Genomic DNA, 15984 nt, shown 5'->3' with positions numbered 1-15984 from the left:
GCTAGAAGAAGTCGGACGGCAGCCTGGACAGTGAGGGGTAGGACCCAGCAAGGGACACTCAGGGCAGCTCAGCAGGCAAGCCACACAGCAACACCAAAGAGTGGTGTCCCAAAACCCCAAGACCCTACCTAATCCAGGAGCAGGTCCTGATGCCTGGCGGACCCAGACGCTACTTCAGCCAGGCTTCCTCCCAAAACAGACGCAGGCAAAAGGCAGGCTGACAGCAGCTTTCTAGACTATTCCCCACGGTGTATGTCTGAACCTGTGCCTGTCTGAGTCACACCCTTGGCCAGGGACTCAGCGGCTCGGAGGAACTCTGTGGGCCATGCGTCCCCGGCCATAGACTGCCAAGGTGGAGCTGCCCCCATCCCTCCCACAGCTGCCCAGAAAAAAAAAATCCAGTGGAGTCCACCCCATGCCCATCTGGAGCCCAACGCAGCTCTAACCACAGCCCAGGCAGCACAGGTGTGCCAAATGCAGAGAGCAGCAGGCCGTCTTACCAGATGGTCACAGGCCGGCTGGAAGGCGTTGGTTCCACACACATAGAGGGAGGTGGCATTGAGGGGCTGCAGCACCCGGATGTAGTTGAGGCATTCTGTCTGCAAGAGACAGAAACACACCATTAGCTACCACTCCACCTGCATGCTTCCACGGGCTCATATGTGGGGGTTCTCTCCGGCTTACAGCCCACCTCACAGTGAGCTCTTCTGTGCATGCCATAGGAGGCCCCTGGGACTCCCACGCCACGGGGGAACCCCTAAACTTCAGCTGGCCTGGGTGGTTTTCTCTCTGCAGCATCCATAGGCATTTGGTTCTGCTCCTAATGACACTCAGTAAAGATCTACCATCACGCCAGGGATACCCACAGGTCTCACGCCTGCAGGACCTGCGCAAGTGCAGATGGAACATCCTCTGCCCACCCTCCCGACCCAGGCCACTAAGGGACCTCTAGGCTGGAGCCCAGCCCCTTCTATACCCTGCAGGAAAGGTTAGGGCTAAAAAAGGGGCCTGGAGCCACCCTGCCCAGCGGGTACACAAAGGTGCCATTTACAAAGCCACGGGCTATTCTAAGGCGAGAATACTTTCTTTATAAGTGTGTTAGAGTCTGAAATTATCCTAGCTTGGGACAGCTACATTTTGCTCTGCCTGTTTTTAAACCAGAGTCATTTCCAGTCTGCCCTTCCTTTCTTACCCCAAGAACGGGAGGGTCTTGCCCGCTGGGACTGTTTGAGTGCTGTAGGCTCCATAAGAACTCCTGGCCACACCTCTGATTGAACCCACACACCCAGCTCCTAAAGGGTTCTAGACTGAGAGGCAAGTACATTTACACAAGTGTTTGCCATCTTGCTAGAAAGATTTAGCCAGAAAAACTCCTTGCTGTTTTTTTTTTTTTCCCCCAAATGGTTTTGAACTTAATCCACAATCATTGAAACTGGCCCACAACTCATTCAGATGCTTTAAAGATAGACTGTACTCCAACAGTCTGAGAATCCAGACACCTGCCCAGTTCCGGGGGTGGGCACGGGGCCAGCGGGAGGCAGGGGGCCAGGAGCTCTGATGGAAGACAAACCCTCGGTGTTGCCCCCCACCCACACACACAATTAACACGCTGGTGTGACACAGGGATGGATAAACACCCCTCCCAGCCCAAGGCGATTGTTGGGTTGGAGCGGGGGAGTGAGACAACGCATGGGAATTCCACAGCACTCACTGGTGGGCATCAGAAATCCCTTTATGTGGCCAGAGTTTCTGGCCACTTAGTAAATGCTCACTAATACTTCTCAAGAGGCGCCTACCCAGGGAAGACCTACTCCTGCTATTCAGAAAGGACAAGCTTGCAAAAATATGTCATCATCACATCCCTTGGTCTGCTGAGCTGGACACCTGGCTTACCTCTCGAAGCTCGTGGCTTGCAGGAGGTAAAAAAAAAAAAAAGAAAATTAAGGAAGAAATTCAAGCCTTGTGGTTTGTGAAGGAAAGTACCTGCTTTGATTTCCCCTTCTCTGCACATTTTGCTTTCTTGTCTTCGGAGACCTTCCAATACGCCTGGAAAGAGAACAAGAGTTCCGTGTGCTCCTCCTGCAATCAACAGCTGCTCATGTACACAAACAAAACAGGAGGTTGCAAAAATCCTGCCAGCGAGCCCCAGGGTCACGGAGATGGTCAGATCCCAGGGAGGGGGGCACTGAGGCTAGGGCTGGGCTGAGGTGTCCAACTTCAGCATGACTGCCGTCCCCATTAGCCACTGCAAAACCAACACTCCACTAGCAAACAGTCATTCGCCAAAAGACAAACTCTAAGTAATCTCAGACACAAAGGTTTTATTTTTTTTTTCCCTTAGCGGTTCAAAAATAATTCTAGAGCATAGAGCAGCTAATAATAAAGGTCTTCACATTGGCACCATCAGCAAACAGCGCCATCAAGATGGCTCAGTTGTTGGGGGAGCAGCTGAGAGCCAAGGAGCCGATACTGCTCTCCCGGATCAGCCCCATTCTTTGTTTTTTTTTTGTTTTTTTTTTTTTTACATTCTTTACATAGTTAATTAGGGCAAAAAGGTTCAAGGGTTACAGGAAAGTGGGTAAGACTATTATTTCCATGTATTTTGTCATGTATCTGGGGTAAAGGGAGAGGTAAAGGGAGAAACCCCACCCAGTCTCCCACCCACCCCAGGTCCCTGATGTGGGGCATGCTCCGAGCGTCTTGCTCAAGTGGTTTTGATAGTTCAACAGTTATGAATTGCTGCCATTCCAAGCACAATGAGGTTGTTGAAGAATCCACTGATTGCCACAGTCCATCTTAGAGTCTCTGTTTGCCCAGTTTTTCACTGCCAACCTGTGGCTGAGGTAGTTGACTGACTTGTTCTGTCCTCTCTCTTTTCTTGGTTAGGGTTCTGAGTCCAGCAGTTTGATTGGGGAGATCCCCAAAGAAACTTTGTCTGAGGTGTTCCCAGACTAGATTCTGTGTGTACTTGCAAGTACAGGGCCCAGTACAGTCCATCGTCCCATCGGCTGGTGGTTGCAATTGCTGGGTCGGTTCTGTTTCCAGCTCTGTCTTCCACACAAACCAATGGGTGTTGCAGTCCAGCCTGGTTCTGCCCACCACACACTCGCATAAATCAGTGGGAGCTACAGCCTAGTCGGAACGACCCACAATAACCTCCACCAGGTCCGCCCCCTATCCTGGTTCCCATGCTTTCCAGTATGTGCAGCAGACTAGTCCAGTCTGTCCTAAAGGGCCTCTTATTATTGCTGTCTCGGCCGCGCCCATTGACCATATGCTAATCAAGGGTGTTCCGTCCCCAGGTGCAGTGGGAATCTATCCTTTCCCTCTTTCTTTGATCTTTAGGTCCCTCCTCCTGTGATGCCTTTCCTCCCTTAACTGATTCAAGACTAAGCTGTAGAATGAGGATTGTAGTAGGAATGTGTTACTGATTAATTAAACTTCCTGACCTCAGGGTTAGGAAGGCTGATATGTTGCCTCAAGGTGAAACAATTGGTAGAATTATCCTTAGGGATGCCCGCTTGACTAGGTGTGAAGTCTGTGCCAGCCTTAGTGAAGGCTGCTGTATGAATAAAGCAGACAGCTTTATTGCATCGTCCACTGCGGAAATCGTACCGGTCCATTTTCTTCCTCTTCCCGCCTCACCCACGCACCCTTCTCGAATTCCGAACTCGGCTGCAGCTGGACTCCGGCACCGGTCCCAATCAGGCAGAGCGAGCTGTGCATCCCACAGCTGGCAGAGACACTAGATGACAGCATGAGCTGCAGTGTGGCACAGTGCATGAAGCCCGCACTTGGCGATGCCAGTGATGGGCACCACCAGTTCAAGTCCGAGCTGCTCCACTTCTGATTCAGGTCCCTGCTAGTGCACCTGGGAAGCAGTGAAGACGGCTCAAGTGCTTGGGGCCCTGTACCCATGTGGGAGACGGAAGCTCCTGGCTTCCATCTAGGCTAGCTGTGGCCAATGCAGCCATCTGGGTTGTGAACCAGCACACAGAAGATCTTTGTGTCTTTCTCCACTTTTCAAATAAATAAGTAAACATATATATATATATATATATATATACTTAAAATTTATTTTAAAAATGCTCAGGGCCCTGTGCAGTGGCCTAGCAGTTAAAGTCCTCGCCTTGAACACACCAGGATCCCATATGGGTGCTGGTTCTAATCCCAGCAGCCCCGCTTCCCATCCAGCTCCCTGCCTGTGGCCCGGGAAAGCAGTCGAGGACGGCCCAAGGCTTTGGGACCCTGCACCTACATGGGAGACCTGGAGGAAGTTCCTGGATCCTGGCTCTGGATCGGCTCAGCACCGACCGTTGCGGTCACTTGGGAAGAGTATCATCAGATGGAAGATCTTCCTCTCTTTCTCCTTCTCTCTGTGTATCTGACTTTGTAATAAAAATAAATAAATCTTAAAAAAAAATAAAAATGCTCAGAAAAGTCTGTGAAACTGAATACTTCCTGATTTTTTTTTAAAGACTTATTTATTTATTTGAGGGCCCAGAGAGATAGCTTAGTGGCTAAATCTTTGTCTTGCTCGCGCCAGGATCCCATATGGGCACCAGTTCATGTCCTGGCAGCCCCACTTCCCTTCCGGTTCTCTGCTTGTGGCCTGGGAAAGCAGTCAAGGATGGCCCAAAGCCAAAGCCTTGGGACCCTGCACCCGCGTAGCAGACCCGGAAGAGGCTTCGGGCGCCTGGCTTCAGATTGGCTCAGCTCCAGCTGTTGTGGCTGCTTGGGAAATGAATCATTGGATGGAAGATCTTTCTCTCTGTCTCTCCTCCTCTCTGTACATCTGCCTTTCCAATAAAAATAAATTTAAAAGTCTTAAAAAAAAGAGATTGATTTGTTTGAAAGGCTGAGTCAGAGGGACACATATACTCACAGATACAGATAAATTTTCCCACCCACTGGTTCACTCCGGAGATGATCTCAATGGGCCGAGCTGGCCAAGGGCAAAGGCAGGAGCCAGAAGCTTCACCCAGTTATGCCACCCGAGCAGCAGGAACCCAAGCACCTGGACCATCCTCTGCTGCCTTCCCGGCTGCAGTAGCAGGGAACTGGACTAAACCAGTGCCCATATGAGATGCTGGCATCACAGGAGCGTGTGAGATTTTTTTCTATTACACAAAGTTCAAACGTCAAAGGTGAAGAGGGCGTCTCCCGCAGGAGCCGCCAGTGGAAAGCCCGAGACGGAGCTACAAAAGCGCGGGTGCAGGAGAAGACAGGTGAGGTGCAGTCTCAGGGGGCCTGCGAGGCCAAGACATACCTCGTGCTGCTTCTCCGAGATGTTGAGCGCTTTCAAGGCGAAGACGGCTTCCCGGGCGCCCACGTACAGGGTGTTCTGGTCCTCACTCAGCAGCAAGACGGAGTAGTTGTAGATGCCTGGCTCGTGGAACTGTAGCAGCCGTACCTCTGCAGGAAGGGGGCAGAAGCAGGCGAAGGGAGGAAAGAGGTGAGGGAGTACGCTTAGGTCGGGATACCTCATGGGCATCCTGCCTCGGTGGCCAGGGGCATGCCAGAGTGGGGTCTCGGTGCAGCCACCTCTGTTCGGCTGGTTCAGCTGCCATTGCATGCATTGCTGCAGTAGGAGTTAGCACCAGGTGCCCTGGAAAAGACCTGCAAAGCAGCTACCACCAGGTGCACCTATGGGACCCACTCGGTGGCAGCCTTGTGGCCCACAGCTGGCGAGCTCGCCTTGAGGCCACGTGCTCACATTCCTTCCTGACCCTCAGGTTTGGGAGCCCACATGCAGCTGTCGCTGCTGCCACTATCTCTTAGGATTTTATTATGGGGTTGGAGGGGCCGTGTTTTGCTCTAAGGCCTGTGGACCTGTCACAACACAGCAGTTTCAGAGGCTGTATCCCTCAGCCCAAGGGACCCCCACCAAGCACTCAGACAGAAACAAGCTCTCTCTCTCTCTTCATACAGCAGGGAAATGCATCCACAGCTCCTTAGGATTTACGACTGGCGGCTGAGGAATCAGAAGTGCAGCCACACTGCTTCTGGAGGAGCTGGTCCTTTACCACAGTCCTGGTGTCAGTCTTTTCGAACTGGGCTTTCCACCTATTTGTTTGCAAGGGTCACTTCATTACAGCCAGGGCTGTTGCATTCCGTTCTAATTTTTGTTGGAGGAGGGAGTTGTGCACACACAGGACGCAGGCCCCTCCGCACACGTGCAGCCTGAAATCCCCCTGAGGCAGGCTTGGCCCTGTGTGTGCTCAGCACCCGGCGTTTCCTCTCGCAATCCGCCAACCCAGCAGAGGAAAGAACTAAACCAGGGCAAGCCTGCAAGTGGCAAACACGGTAACTGGCACGAGGCTCGGCTATACCTGGGGCTGGGGGCTTTACAAAGTTTCTGGAAAACGGAATGAGAGACTAAGTTTATCTTGGTGCCAAGAAATTGGGACATCTATGCACAGTTTGTCAAAATGCACGGTTTTGAGGAGCTGCTGCGGGATCCCTCATATGTAAGGATTTCAACTCTTTGACATCAAAATAAACTCTCCTTTTAATTCCACGAACTTAGAGGCAAGCCCTGGCTGGCACATGAGCAGCCTTGCCACACCTGGCATCTCCCAGGCCTGGGGATGGCTGTGGATGATGAGGTACAGGGATGACCTTCCCTTGAAGGCTCCCCTGACTCGGCACCAGGGTGGGAGCCTGGCGGGATGCCCCCAGTTACCAAGGCAACCCCCTCAGAAGGAGCACCGGGGTGCCCATCCACACCAAGCTCCAAATGCAGGGACCCCAAACGATCAAGCCCCCCAGTTGTCTCCGTCCTGTGCAAATAGGAACACCCTCCCCAGCCCTGCCACCTCGCGCCCTGTCCCCTGTACCATCAGGCTTTGCTCAGGCTGTGCACTCTCACCTCTGTGCTCCCAAGTGATCCGGGGTACAGGTGCAAACGTCACTGCCGTTCCAAACAGCACCACCAGGGTGGTGAGCAGCCCCCTGACAGGGGCAGCGCACATCCTCATGAGGCAGGGGGCCTTGGGCAGCAAACACTCATGGGCGATGGGCGGGCCTGTCCCCAGGCTGCCACTCAGCGTCCTGGCACCACAGCACAGAGCGGGTGAGCCGCACGGTCCCCTGGAATCTGCATGTCCCGCTGGCAAGGTGAGAAAGGGGCTGCTGTCACCACGGCAGGGTCACGGACACTGGAGTTTTGCTACGGCCTGAGCAGAAATACTGGAGAGAGAGACAGAACGAGAGGAGGGACTTGCATGAGAACACACGGTCACATGCAGCTTGCCCAACGCCTGGCTCAGCTCCACTCTGAACTTCCTCTACCCCAAAGGTGGCAGAGGACACAGGGGCTGGCAGGTGGGGGCCCTACCAACTGAGACCACTGCCATAGCCACAGGGGTCATCCTGAATCAGGCCTGCCCAGCCCAGCGCCCAGCCAGCAGGGAACATGGACAAGCAGACGAGGCCCACGAGGGGGCTGCGGGATGCGACAAGGCTGGCTGGCTGCCCAGCTTCCTTCCTGTGTGGCTGCTGCATCCTGCTGCGAGGAGATGAAACTGAGAGGAACGGAACCTGGGTTTCAGTTCCCGGCCAAGACTCTGACTTCCCAATTCCTATAACGCTTCGCCAGGAGACAGCCAGAGGACTGCAATGCGTGCGCACACAGGTGTGTGAACACTGTATGTATATATGAACACTCTACACCCAGGCATGCAAGCACTCTCACGTGCATAGCAGAGCACTTTGAAAAGCAATGGAAAATGGAATTACAGATGCACCTTGTGCTTTACAGATGTGCTTTTAAATCAGTTCTTCATGACACAAATTTCCACATGCTTTTTGAAGACCTCTTGTAGGTAGGTTATTTCAAATGTTTGTGGTACCAAGATGTGCCTTTACACTCCATGTTCCAAAAAGTTTTCACAGGACTCTCAAATGTGTGCACTGTGTGTGAGAGGCACAGGTGTGTAAGTGTGTATACACATTGTAGGACCGTGTGTTTGCACACGTGCACACACAACCAACCCACCAAATGTGGTGCAACAGCAGTGACCAGACCCGACCCGGGCCTGATGCTGGGGCTGTGGCCTCACGTGATCCCCGTGCTTCTCTCAGCTCCTGGACCCCTCTCCACAGCCCCTCCTCCAGGCCAGAGGACCTGCAGTCAGCTCACGGCCGCCTTTCTGCCCTGGCCGCACAGTCCCCGTGACAGGCCTTTGGGTCCTCGTTTCCATCTCGGTGGCTTTCATCCCAACTTTCTTGCCACCACCGTAGTCCAAAAGCGGTCACAGACAACAGATGATGTGTAAATAGAGAAGCCTGGTGGAGGCAACGTGACTCCACAGAAGCAGGTGCCAGGCTGGTGGCTGAGCTCTGACCAGCGGGTTTAAGACAACAGCCCAGATGCACCAGCAGCAAGGTATGGCCCCGACTCACAATGACACTCGAGGCAACCAGAAGCCAGGAAATGAGGCCGAAGCCAGGGACTGGCTGAGCCCTCCAGTGGCTGTCACACAGCCCTCTGCACTGCGAGTGGCAAATGTGACTGTCAGGGAGGCACACAGCTTCCTGGGTCCTGAGGTCCCCAGTGCAGATGCTATTCTGCCACCAGTAAGGGACTGACAGGGTGTGGTACGATGGCTCAACTGGCTAATCCTCTGCTGCCAGCACCAGCATCACATATGGGCACTGGCTCGTGTTCCAGCTGCTCCACTTTCCATCCAGCTCCCTGCTTATGACATGGGAAAACAGAAGAGGATGGCCCGAGTCCTTGGGACCCTGCACCCATGTAGGAGACTCGGAAAGTAGCACCAGGCTCCTGGCTTCAGATCGGCTCAGTTCCAGCCACTGCGGTCATTTGGGAAGTGAGCCAGCAGATGCAGGATCTTTCCCCTTTTGTCTCTCCTCTCTGTAAATCTGCCTTTTCAATAAAAACAATAAATAATCTTTGGAGAATGAAAAAGGGGGTGGGGGATAACTCTGACAATAAGTGGCTCCTAGGGCCTAGGAGAGCTTAGTCAAGTCCAGGAACCTGTAATGAATGTACAACACAGAGACCCCGAGACACTGTGTGGTGGTGGGAAGGGACAGCTGTCTTCAGGTCACCCATGCAGCAGGGGCCCTGCACCATGGCCTGAGAGGGTGTGCTAGCAGGGGGATGGAGGGCATAGCCAACTGGAAACCCCCAAGAGGCTGGGACCTTGGCAACACAGGGGACACTCTTCATCGGCTTTCTCCTCCCCGCCACGTCCCTGTTCACTCCACACTTGCACCTCCTCGAACAATCTGTTTTCTGAATTTGTCTACCAACAAACACAATTCCAAATTGCCCAAGCTCCTTGAGAACAGCAAGAAGAGCGTTGTGAATGTAAGCCAGGCGGCATCACTTCCCCACGTGCAATGTTTCAACACCACCGCCCCATGACTCGGGCTAAAAGCCCCGTTTTCAGTCTTAGCCAACAAGGTCATGGTGATCAGGCTTTTCCTACCACCTCCCCTCCCCCCTGCAAACTGACCACATCTGCATACAACATGGAACCTGGCCCCTCTGTGAGGCTGTCACAACCACGCAGCTACCTGTGAGGAACCTCAGTGCTTTCTGCTTTTGTGGTTTCTGGCTTGCTTGCTTGGCTGAGGAGCTGTGTGAACCCCAGGCCTGTCATGACACCTGGCAGGTCACGTAGGCAGACCACTCCTCTGGAAGGAGGCCCCTGGTGTTAGATAAGACCCACTACCCTATAGCCCATCAGTTTGTACTATGTGAAATAGAAGTCTGACAGCTTCTTTTCTTAAAAGTTAACAGTTAAAGTGACCAATCATGACTGTGGAATTTTGTGGTACTGGCCTGAAGTGTATAAAAACCCTGCGCTGTCCAACCTCAGCCCTGCTTCTGCTGCCCCTGCTGCTACTGCTGCTGCTGCTGCTCTCCCCAGTCCTGCTGGGCTGGGTGATGGCTGGGAGTCTAATAGTCTGAATAAACCACCCTTATGCGCTTGCATCGACTCCTGATGAATTCTGGGGATCTCAAAATCTGGACACAACTCCTGCAGCGCCCGGGAGCCAGGAACTCAATCCAGACCTCCCACGTGGGTAGCAAGTACCTGAGTACTTGAGCCATCACCCCAGGGGGGCAGAAAGCTGGAGCAGTCAGAGCTGGGAGTTGAACGCCAGCACTCCATTAGGGGAAGCGGGTGGCTTAACTGTTGGGCCAAACACCTGTCCCACTTTTTTCCCCAAAAAGTTTCTCAGATTCCCTAATAGGAGTGAATTAGCATTGGTCTCCAAAGTTCCTCAACTTTGGGCTCCCAAACAGGGCATGGTTTCTGAGAATTCCCCAGACTACCTCGGCCCTAAGGTCAGGATTGCCACACTCTGAGCAGTCTTGCATCTCTTCCTGAAAACAGTACCAGTCCCTGTCATAAACAAACCCAGACTCACACCAGCTACCAAGTTAACATAAGAATCATCTGGCATGGGCCCAATGCAGTAGTCTAGCGGCTAGCTAAGGTCCTCGCCTTGCAATTGCCAGGATCCCATATGGACACCAGGTCACGTCCTAGTGGCCCTGCTTCCCATCCAGCTCCCTGCTTGTGGCCTGAGAAAGCAGCAGGGGATGGCCCAAAGTCTTGCAACCCTACACCTGCATGGAATACTTAGAAGAAGCTCCTGGCTCCTGGCTTCAGACCTGCTTGGCTCTATCCGTTGCAGCCACTTGGGCAGTGAATCAGTGGATGGAAGATCTTCCTCTCTGTTGTCTCCTCTCTGTGGATCTGACTTTCCAATAAAAACAAGTCTTAAAAAGAGAATCATTTGGCACAAAGTTATCAGACAACTGCATCAGAGAATGATAGAGAAGTAATTGACGAATATCTGGATATAATAGCACCTGACAGAATTGATGAGTATCTGATAGAAACTGATCTGATGAACGGGAACAGATGCATGGATTTTTTTTTTAATAACAAACTGAGTGAGGTCCCTGGACTCCCAAAGGGGGAAGAGGATTGTCGGCACCATCAACCAGGGTCTGACCTCTGGAGTCACCCCATAAATGTCCTACAGTCCCTACCATCCTCAGAGATGCCCCACATCCTCCTCCCCCACGGCCCATGCAGGCCCCAGCTGGCAAGAGGAAGAAGAGGCCACCCAAGGCCACTGTAGTCCTCAGAGAAGATGCTGATCACACACATCGCTGGGACACCAGTGGCCCACTGAGTGTCCAGGCTGACACCACAGCCCTGAGTCCAGACACACAGAGAAGTGACTGTGAGCTGTGCAGAGCAGCAGAGGCAACCGTGGGAGACCTGGGTAGAGAGGGGACACTGCTTCTCTGAGGGCTGACGTGGAACCTGTGTGCAAGGACAAGCAGGTGTCAGGCGCAGACAGCAGAGCAGCCACTGCACTCCAGCCAGGCTGAGGACACCAAGTAAGCTAAAGGAAGGAGATGAGGCCAGCGCTGTGAAGCTGCCTCCAAGGCTGGCAACCGGTATGGGAACCAGTTCCAGTCCCAGCTGCTCCACTTCTGATCCAGCTCCCCTGTTAATGTGCCAAGGGAAAGCAGCAGAGCACGGCCCAACTCCTTGGATCCCGGCATCCACATGGGAGGACCCGGATGGAGTTCCATGTTTCTGGCTTCCACCTAGCCCAGTCCTATCCATTACAGCTATTTGCAGAGTGAACCAACGTAAGGAAGATTTATCTCTCTCTCTTTCTAATTTCTATCTCCATCTCCTTCTGTAATGCTGCCTTTCAAATAAGTATTTTTTTTAATAAATAAATAAGTAAATAAGAAGAATGAGTTGGGCCCGGCGCGGTGGCGCAAGTGGTTAAGTCCTCACCTTGCACGCCCGGGATCCCATATGGGCGCCGGTTCTAATCCCGGCAGCCCCGCTTCCCTTCCAGCTCCCTGCCTGTGGCCTGGGAAAGCAGCCGAGGACGGCCCAAAGCTTTGGGAACCTGCACCCGCGTGGGAGACCCGGAAGAGGCTCCTGGCTTCGGATCGGCATAGTATCGACCCGTTGCGGCTCACTTGGGGAGTGAATCATCGGATGGAAGATCTTCCTCTCTGTATCTCCTCTCTGTATATCCACCTTTCCAATAAAAAATAATAAAAAAAAAAAAAAAAAAAGAAGAATGAGTTATGGAGTCATGAAAAGGCATGGAGGAAGCTTAGATGCACGCTGTGTGGTGAAGGCGAGCGCTCTGAAACGGCTTTGTGGTTTACTGGATCCACGTGCAGGCAGTGCTTGCAGAGACAAAACTCCAGGCCAACCTCTGGTCGGGCTGAACAGGTGCACAGGTGCAATACCACAGAGATTTAAGGCACTGAGACCACCCCCATGTGATCCTGCCAGGATGCCATGCCATTACACACTCACCCAGCACCAACATCAAGCTGAACGTCCACTAGGGACTCCAGGTGTCAGGGTAGGTTCAGCTAGCACATCAATGCACCACTCCAAAGAGAGTGCATGGTGCCTGGGAACTCTGCACCGCGATCTGAAAACTGCTCTGAAAATGCGGTTTCTTCAAGACCATAAGCGTCCAAGGAGCAGTCGCAAGAGTACCGTGGCCTGGATGAGAAGCAAGCGCCCACAGGCAGGGCGGATCCCTGGCTGGGAGCAGAGATGTGAGGTCCTCAGGCATGGGTCACTGTGGGTGAGACACTGAGGGGTCTGATGTCCAGTGCAGGGAAATGGCCAGCACAGGGTCTGTCTCCATCCAGCCTCCTGACCACAGCCCATGTCCTGCGGCATCCAGAAAACCAGAGCCAAGAGACAGGGGAAACGTGGGGAGCTTCTCTCCTTAGAACCTGACACCCGGAACAGCCATGAGTGCCTCAACACTGTCCTCAAATTCAGTAAAACGGCACTCAATGAGAATAAAGAAAGCGGAGTGTGAGAAAACAGACAGCTCTCCAAGAGAGGATGAGGCACCCAGCCTTTAGCACCTGTTGATTTCCAAGGGGCAAAAGCCACTGTTAGCTCCCCGCATGACAGCAGCAGCCACAGAAAGGTGTGCAGTATACTCCCGGCTTACTCCCGGCCAGTACGATGGCATGGAAGCAAGATGGTGCTGAAGCAAGGTGTAGTTCAACAGGATCCACGCCTGGGAGGCTGCACCGGGGCTGGCGCTGTGTGCTGCAGTCCTCTCAGGCAATGCTGGGTGGCGGGGAGCAGGGTGTGGCTCAGCCTTGAGGTTACCAGTGGAACACATCCCCCAGTCCCCTCCCCACCCCCCACCAGGTGCCACACTGCAGACAGGAGGTCGAGGGATTCGATACATTGCCCACATGTGTCTTCACTGTGCCATGAGTTTATCCAGATGCAACCCCACTGTTAAGTCAAGAGAGCATTTGTGCGCCATGACCCCACCTTTAAGTCAAGCAGCATTTGTGCACCATGCAGACACACAGTAAGAACACAGACTGTAGCAGAATGCACCGCATCACCAAGAAGCAACGTGCACTGAACGCTGTTTGGCTCATTTATCCGACCTCACACTCACACAACTTGTACTGCAAGCTGTGTTCACCACAACCCTGTCACAACACACAATCCCACCCAAACTTTTCCAAGCAAATAGAGTTAAATGGCAGAGCCAGGGCGGGATGAAAATCAGAGAAATACAACCTCAGAAAATGAAAGCAAGTCCAGAAAGCAATATTTTGATGAAACAAAGTATCCCACGACAGACAGGAGCAAAACTGAGGCAACCCACCTAAATGCTGAAGGATGTCAGAGAGGGAAATGGAAAGCCCCCATTCAGTCTAACTCACCTTCAGGAGTTACAGAAGGTGCGAAAAAGGAAGGATTGGGGGTGGGCGTTGCGGCACAGCAGACCAAGCCACCACTAGCAGCACAAGCGGGAGTCCCAGCTGCTCTACCTCCAACTCAGTTCTCCGCTTATGTACGTAGGAAGGTAGCAGACAATGCCCAAATGCTTGGGTCTTGCTACTCGCATGGCAGATGTGTTCTTGGCTTTGGCCCGGCCAATCCTGGCCATTGTGTACTGAGGCCATTTGGGAAGTAAAAGTGACTTCTTCTTACTATTCTTCTTCTTATTATTATTATTAAGAAAAGAAAGAACTGGGGCCAGTATTATGGCACAGTGGGTTAAGCCACTGCTTGCGACGCCAGCACCCACAGTGGGGAGTGCTGCTTCTACGCCCCAGCTGCTCCGCCTCCCATGCAGCAACTTGCTAACACACATGGGAAAGCAGAGCATGAGGGCTCCACTTGGATCCAGGACCTACGCCCAGCCCAGCCCTGGCTGTTGTAGCCATTGGGCCACATCTCTAACCAGCAGGTGCAATCCCTCTCGTGTGTGATATGGCTTTCAAATAAATCAACTTTTTTTCCTAAAGGAGGAATTACCAGAGTAGGCGTAAAAAGAAAATACTTAAAAAGACGTAAGTTTCCAGAATGAAAGCACCAGTAGCACAAAGAATAAAAACGCTAGCCCATCCCAGATACATTGACCAGTAATCTGATATCCCTGGAGGTCAGGAGCTTAGGGGAAGGTTCTGGAGGATTCCAGAAGGAAAACAGGTCAGGCAGACATGATCTTTTAGGAGCCACAAGGAATCCAGGAGGCTGCAAAGCAGCACCTTTAAACAAGGGGGCGCTCTCTCACCTCCAGTCCCTCCCGAGCCATTAGCAGCCTTTGTGTGCCTGGGCAGAAACACGCCACTCCAAGTTCTCAATTGCCACCTCCCCAGTCCAGTCTCAGAAAGCTGCTGCAGGAGCGGCTCCGCCTGATCGTTGCCACTGGAGGAGGGCGGAGCCTGCTTCCAGCCCTGTCTCAGGTGCGCCCCTCAGGCAACAGGGTCACTGCTGCACCAATGACAGACAGAAACTAATATTCCCCACCAAATAAGGGCCAAAGTGACCCCATTTCATCTTCCATGTCAAGAGGGGGTTAAAAAAATCCTGCATGCTTCTTTCCTGGCCTTTCTTTGAATAAAGGTCATCTATATTTTTTCTATCCTCGGCTGATTTGTTCCTATACTGGTGGTCAACAAATCCAACACCACCCAAACAAGGGAGCCACACCCGAGGTCTTCTTAGGAAGCAGACAGGAGCCGGTGCCAGAAAAAGCAGAAATCCCCTCCACCCCCACCAACAAGGGATTCCCGTTGGATTGGTGATGCCCAGCAGCAAACCTTAAAGGACTGTGTTGGGAGGAGGGGGAAGGGTCGCATGTGGGGAGGGGACAGGTGACCAAGGAAGCCATCCTCACTCCACCCTAACAGCGTCACGAGGCAGCTGTCTGTTGCAATAGCCAAGTCAGCCCACACTGGAGCCATGATGCAAATCCTGGCTCCTCCATTTCCGAGGCAGCTTCCAGCTAACGCACGGTCTGGCAGGCACGGGGGAGGCTGAGTTCTGGGTTTGACACAGGCCAGCCCTGGCTGGGTAGACGGTGGAAGATTGCTTGATAAATGATCTCAACTCTATTTCTCTCAACCCTAGCTTTTAAAACGAAAATAAAAGTAAATAGAATATCACAATGGAAAAACCAGGAAATGCAGGTGTAATTCATCGGAAAGAAAGCAAAAAGATGGCTAACACAGGTGAGACGCGTGGTCTTAGCGCAAGAGGAATGTGGAAAGGCAGAGCTTTACACAGTCCCTGCACTTTATGAGCCCCATACCTGATGGCCTGCTTCACCAATTCCCTGATACTTTTATCCCTGGTGTCCACCTGCAGCACATCTGCCAATCCCTGGTACATCAGCTCCAGCTGCAGGTGCCACATCTGTGGACTCAACCAACCTCTGACTGAAACAATGTGTTAGCACGCTAGGGTGTGGTGTGGCCTGTTAAGACTCCACCTGCTGTGACAGCAACCCACATGGTCAATGATCTGAGTCTTGGCTGCTCTACTTCCCATCCAGCTCCCTGCTAATGATCTGGGGAAGCAGTGGAAGGTAGCCCAAGTGCTCAGGCCCCTGCGCCCATGTTGGAGACTCACACGAAGCTCCTGGCTCCTGATTTCAGCCTGGCCCAGGGCA

General features: G+C 52.8%; 1 protein-coding gene across 6 annotated transcripts in view; it reads right to left on the bottom strand.

Moving 5' to 3' along the window:
* Window positions 1-15984, bottom strand: part of SEMA4D (semaphorin 4D) — a 109256-nt gene that overhangs the window by 25366 nt on the left and 67906 nt on the right. For all 6 annotated transcript variants that reach the window (XM_040963778.1, XM_040963773.1, XM_040963774.1 and 3 more), the window contains 4 exons: window positions 6872-7191; window positions 5270-5415; window positions 1984-2046; window positions 501-599 (listed from right to left, as the gene is read on the bottom strand). In XM_040963778.1, the coding sequence (XP_040819712.1) occupies window positions 501-599; window positions 1984-2046; window positions 5270-5415; window positions 6872-6980 (417 nt within the window). In that variant the 5' untranslated portion in view covers window positions 6981-7191. The remainder of the gene's footprint in view (window positions 1-500; window positions 600-1983; window positions 2047-5269; window positions 5416-6871; window positions 7192-15984) is intronic.

The sequence above is a fragment of the Ochotona curzoniae genome, unplaced genomic scaffold (genome assembly GCF_017591425.1).
Source record: "Ochotona curzoniae isolate NIBS_2020 unplaced genomic scaffold, NIBS_Ocur_1.0 scaffold_3208, whole genome shotgun sequence".
Taxonomy (NCBI): Eukaryota; Metazoa; Chordata; class Mammalia; order Lagomorpha; family Ochotonidae; genus Ochotona; species Ochotona curzoniae.
The sequence above is the reverse complement of the archived record's forward strand: the minus strand, read 5'-3'. Positions and strand labels throughout refer to the sequence as shown.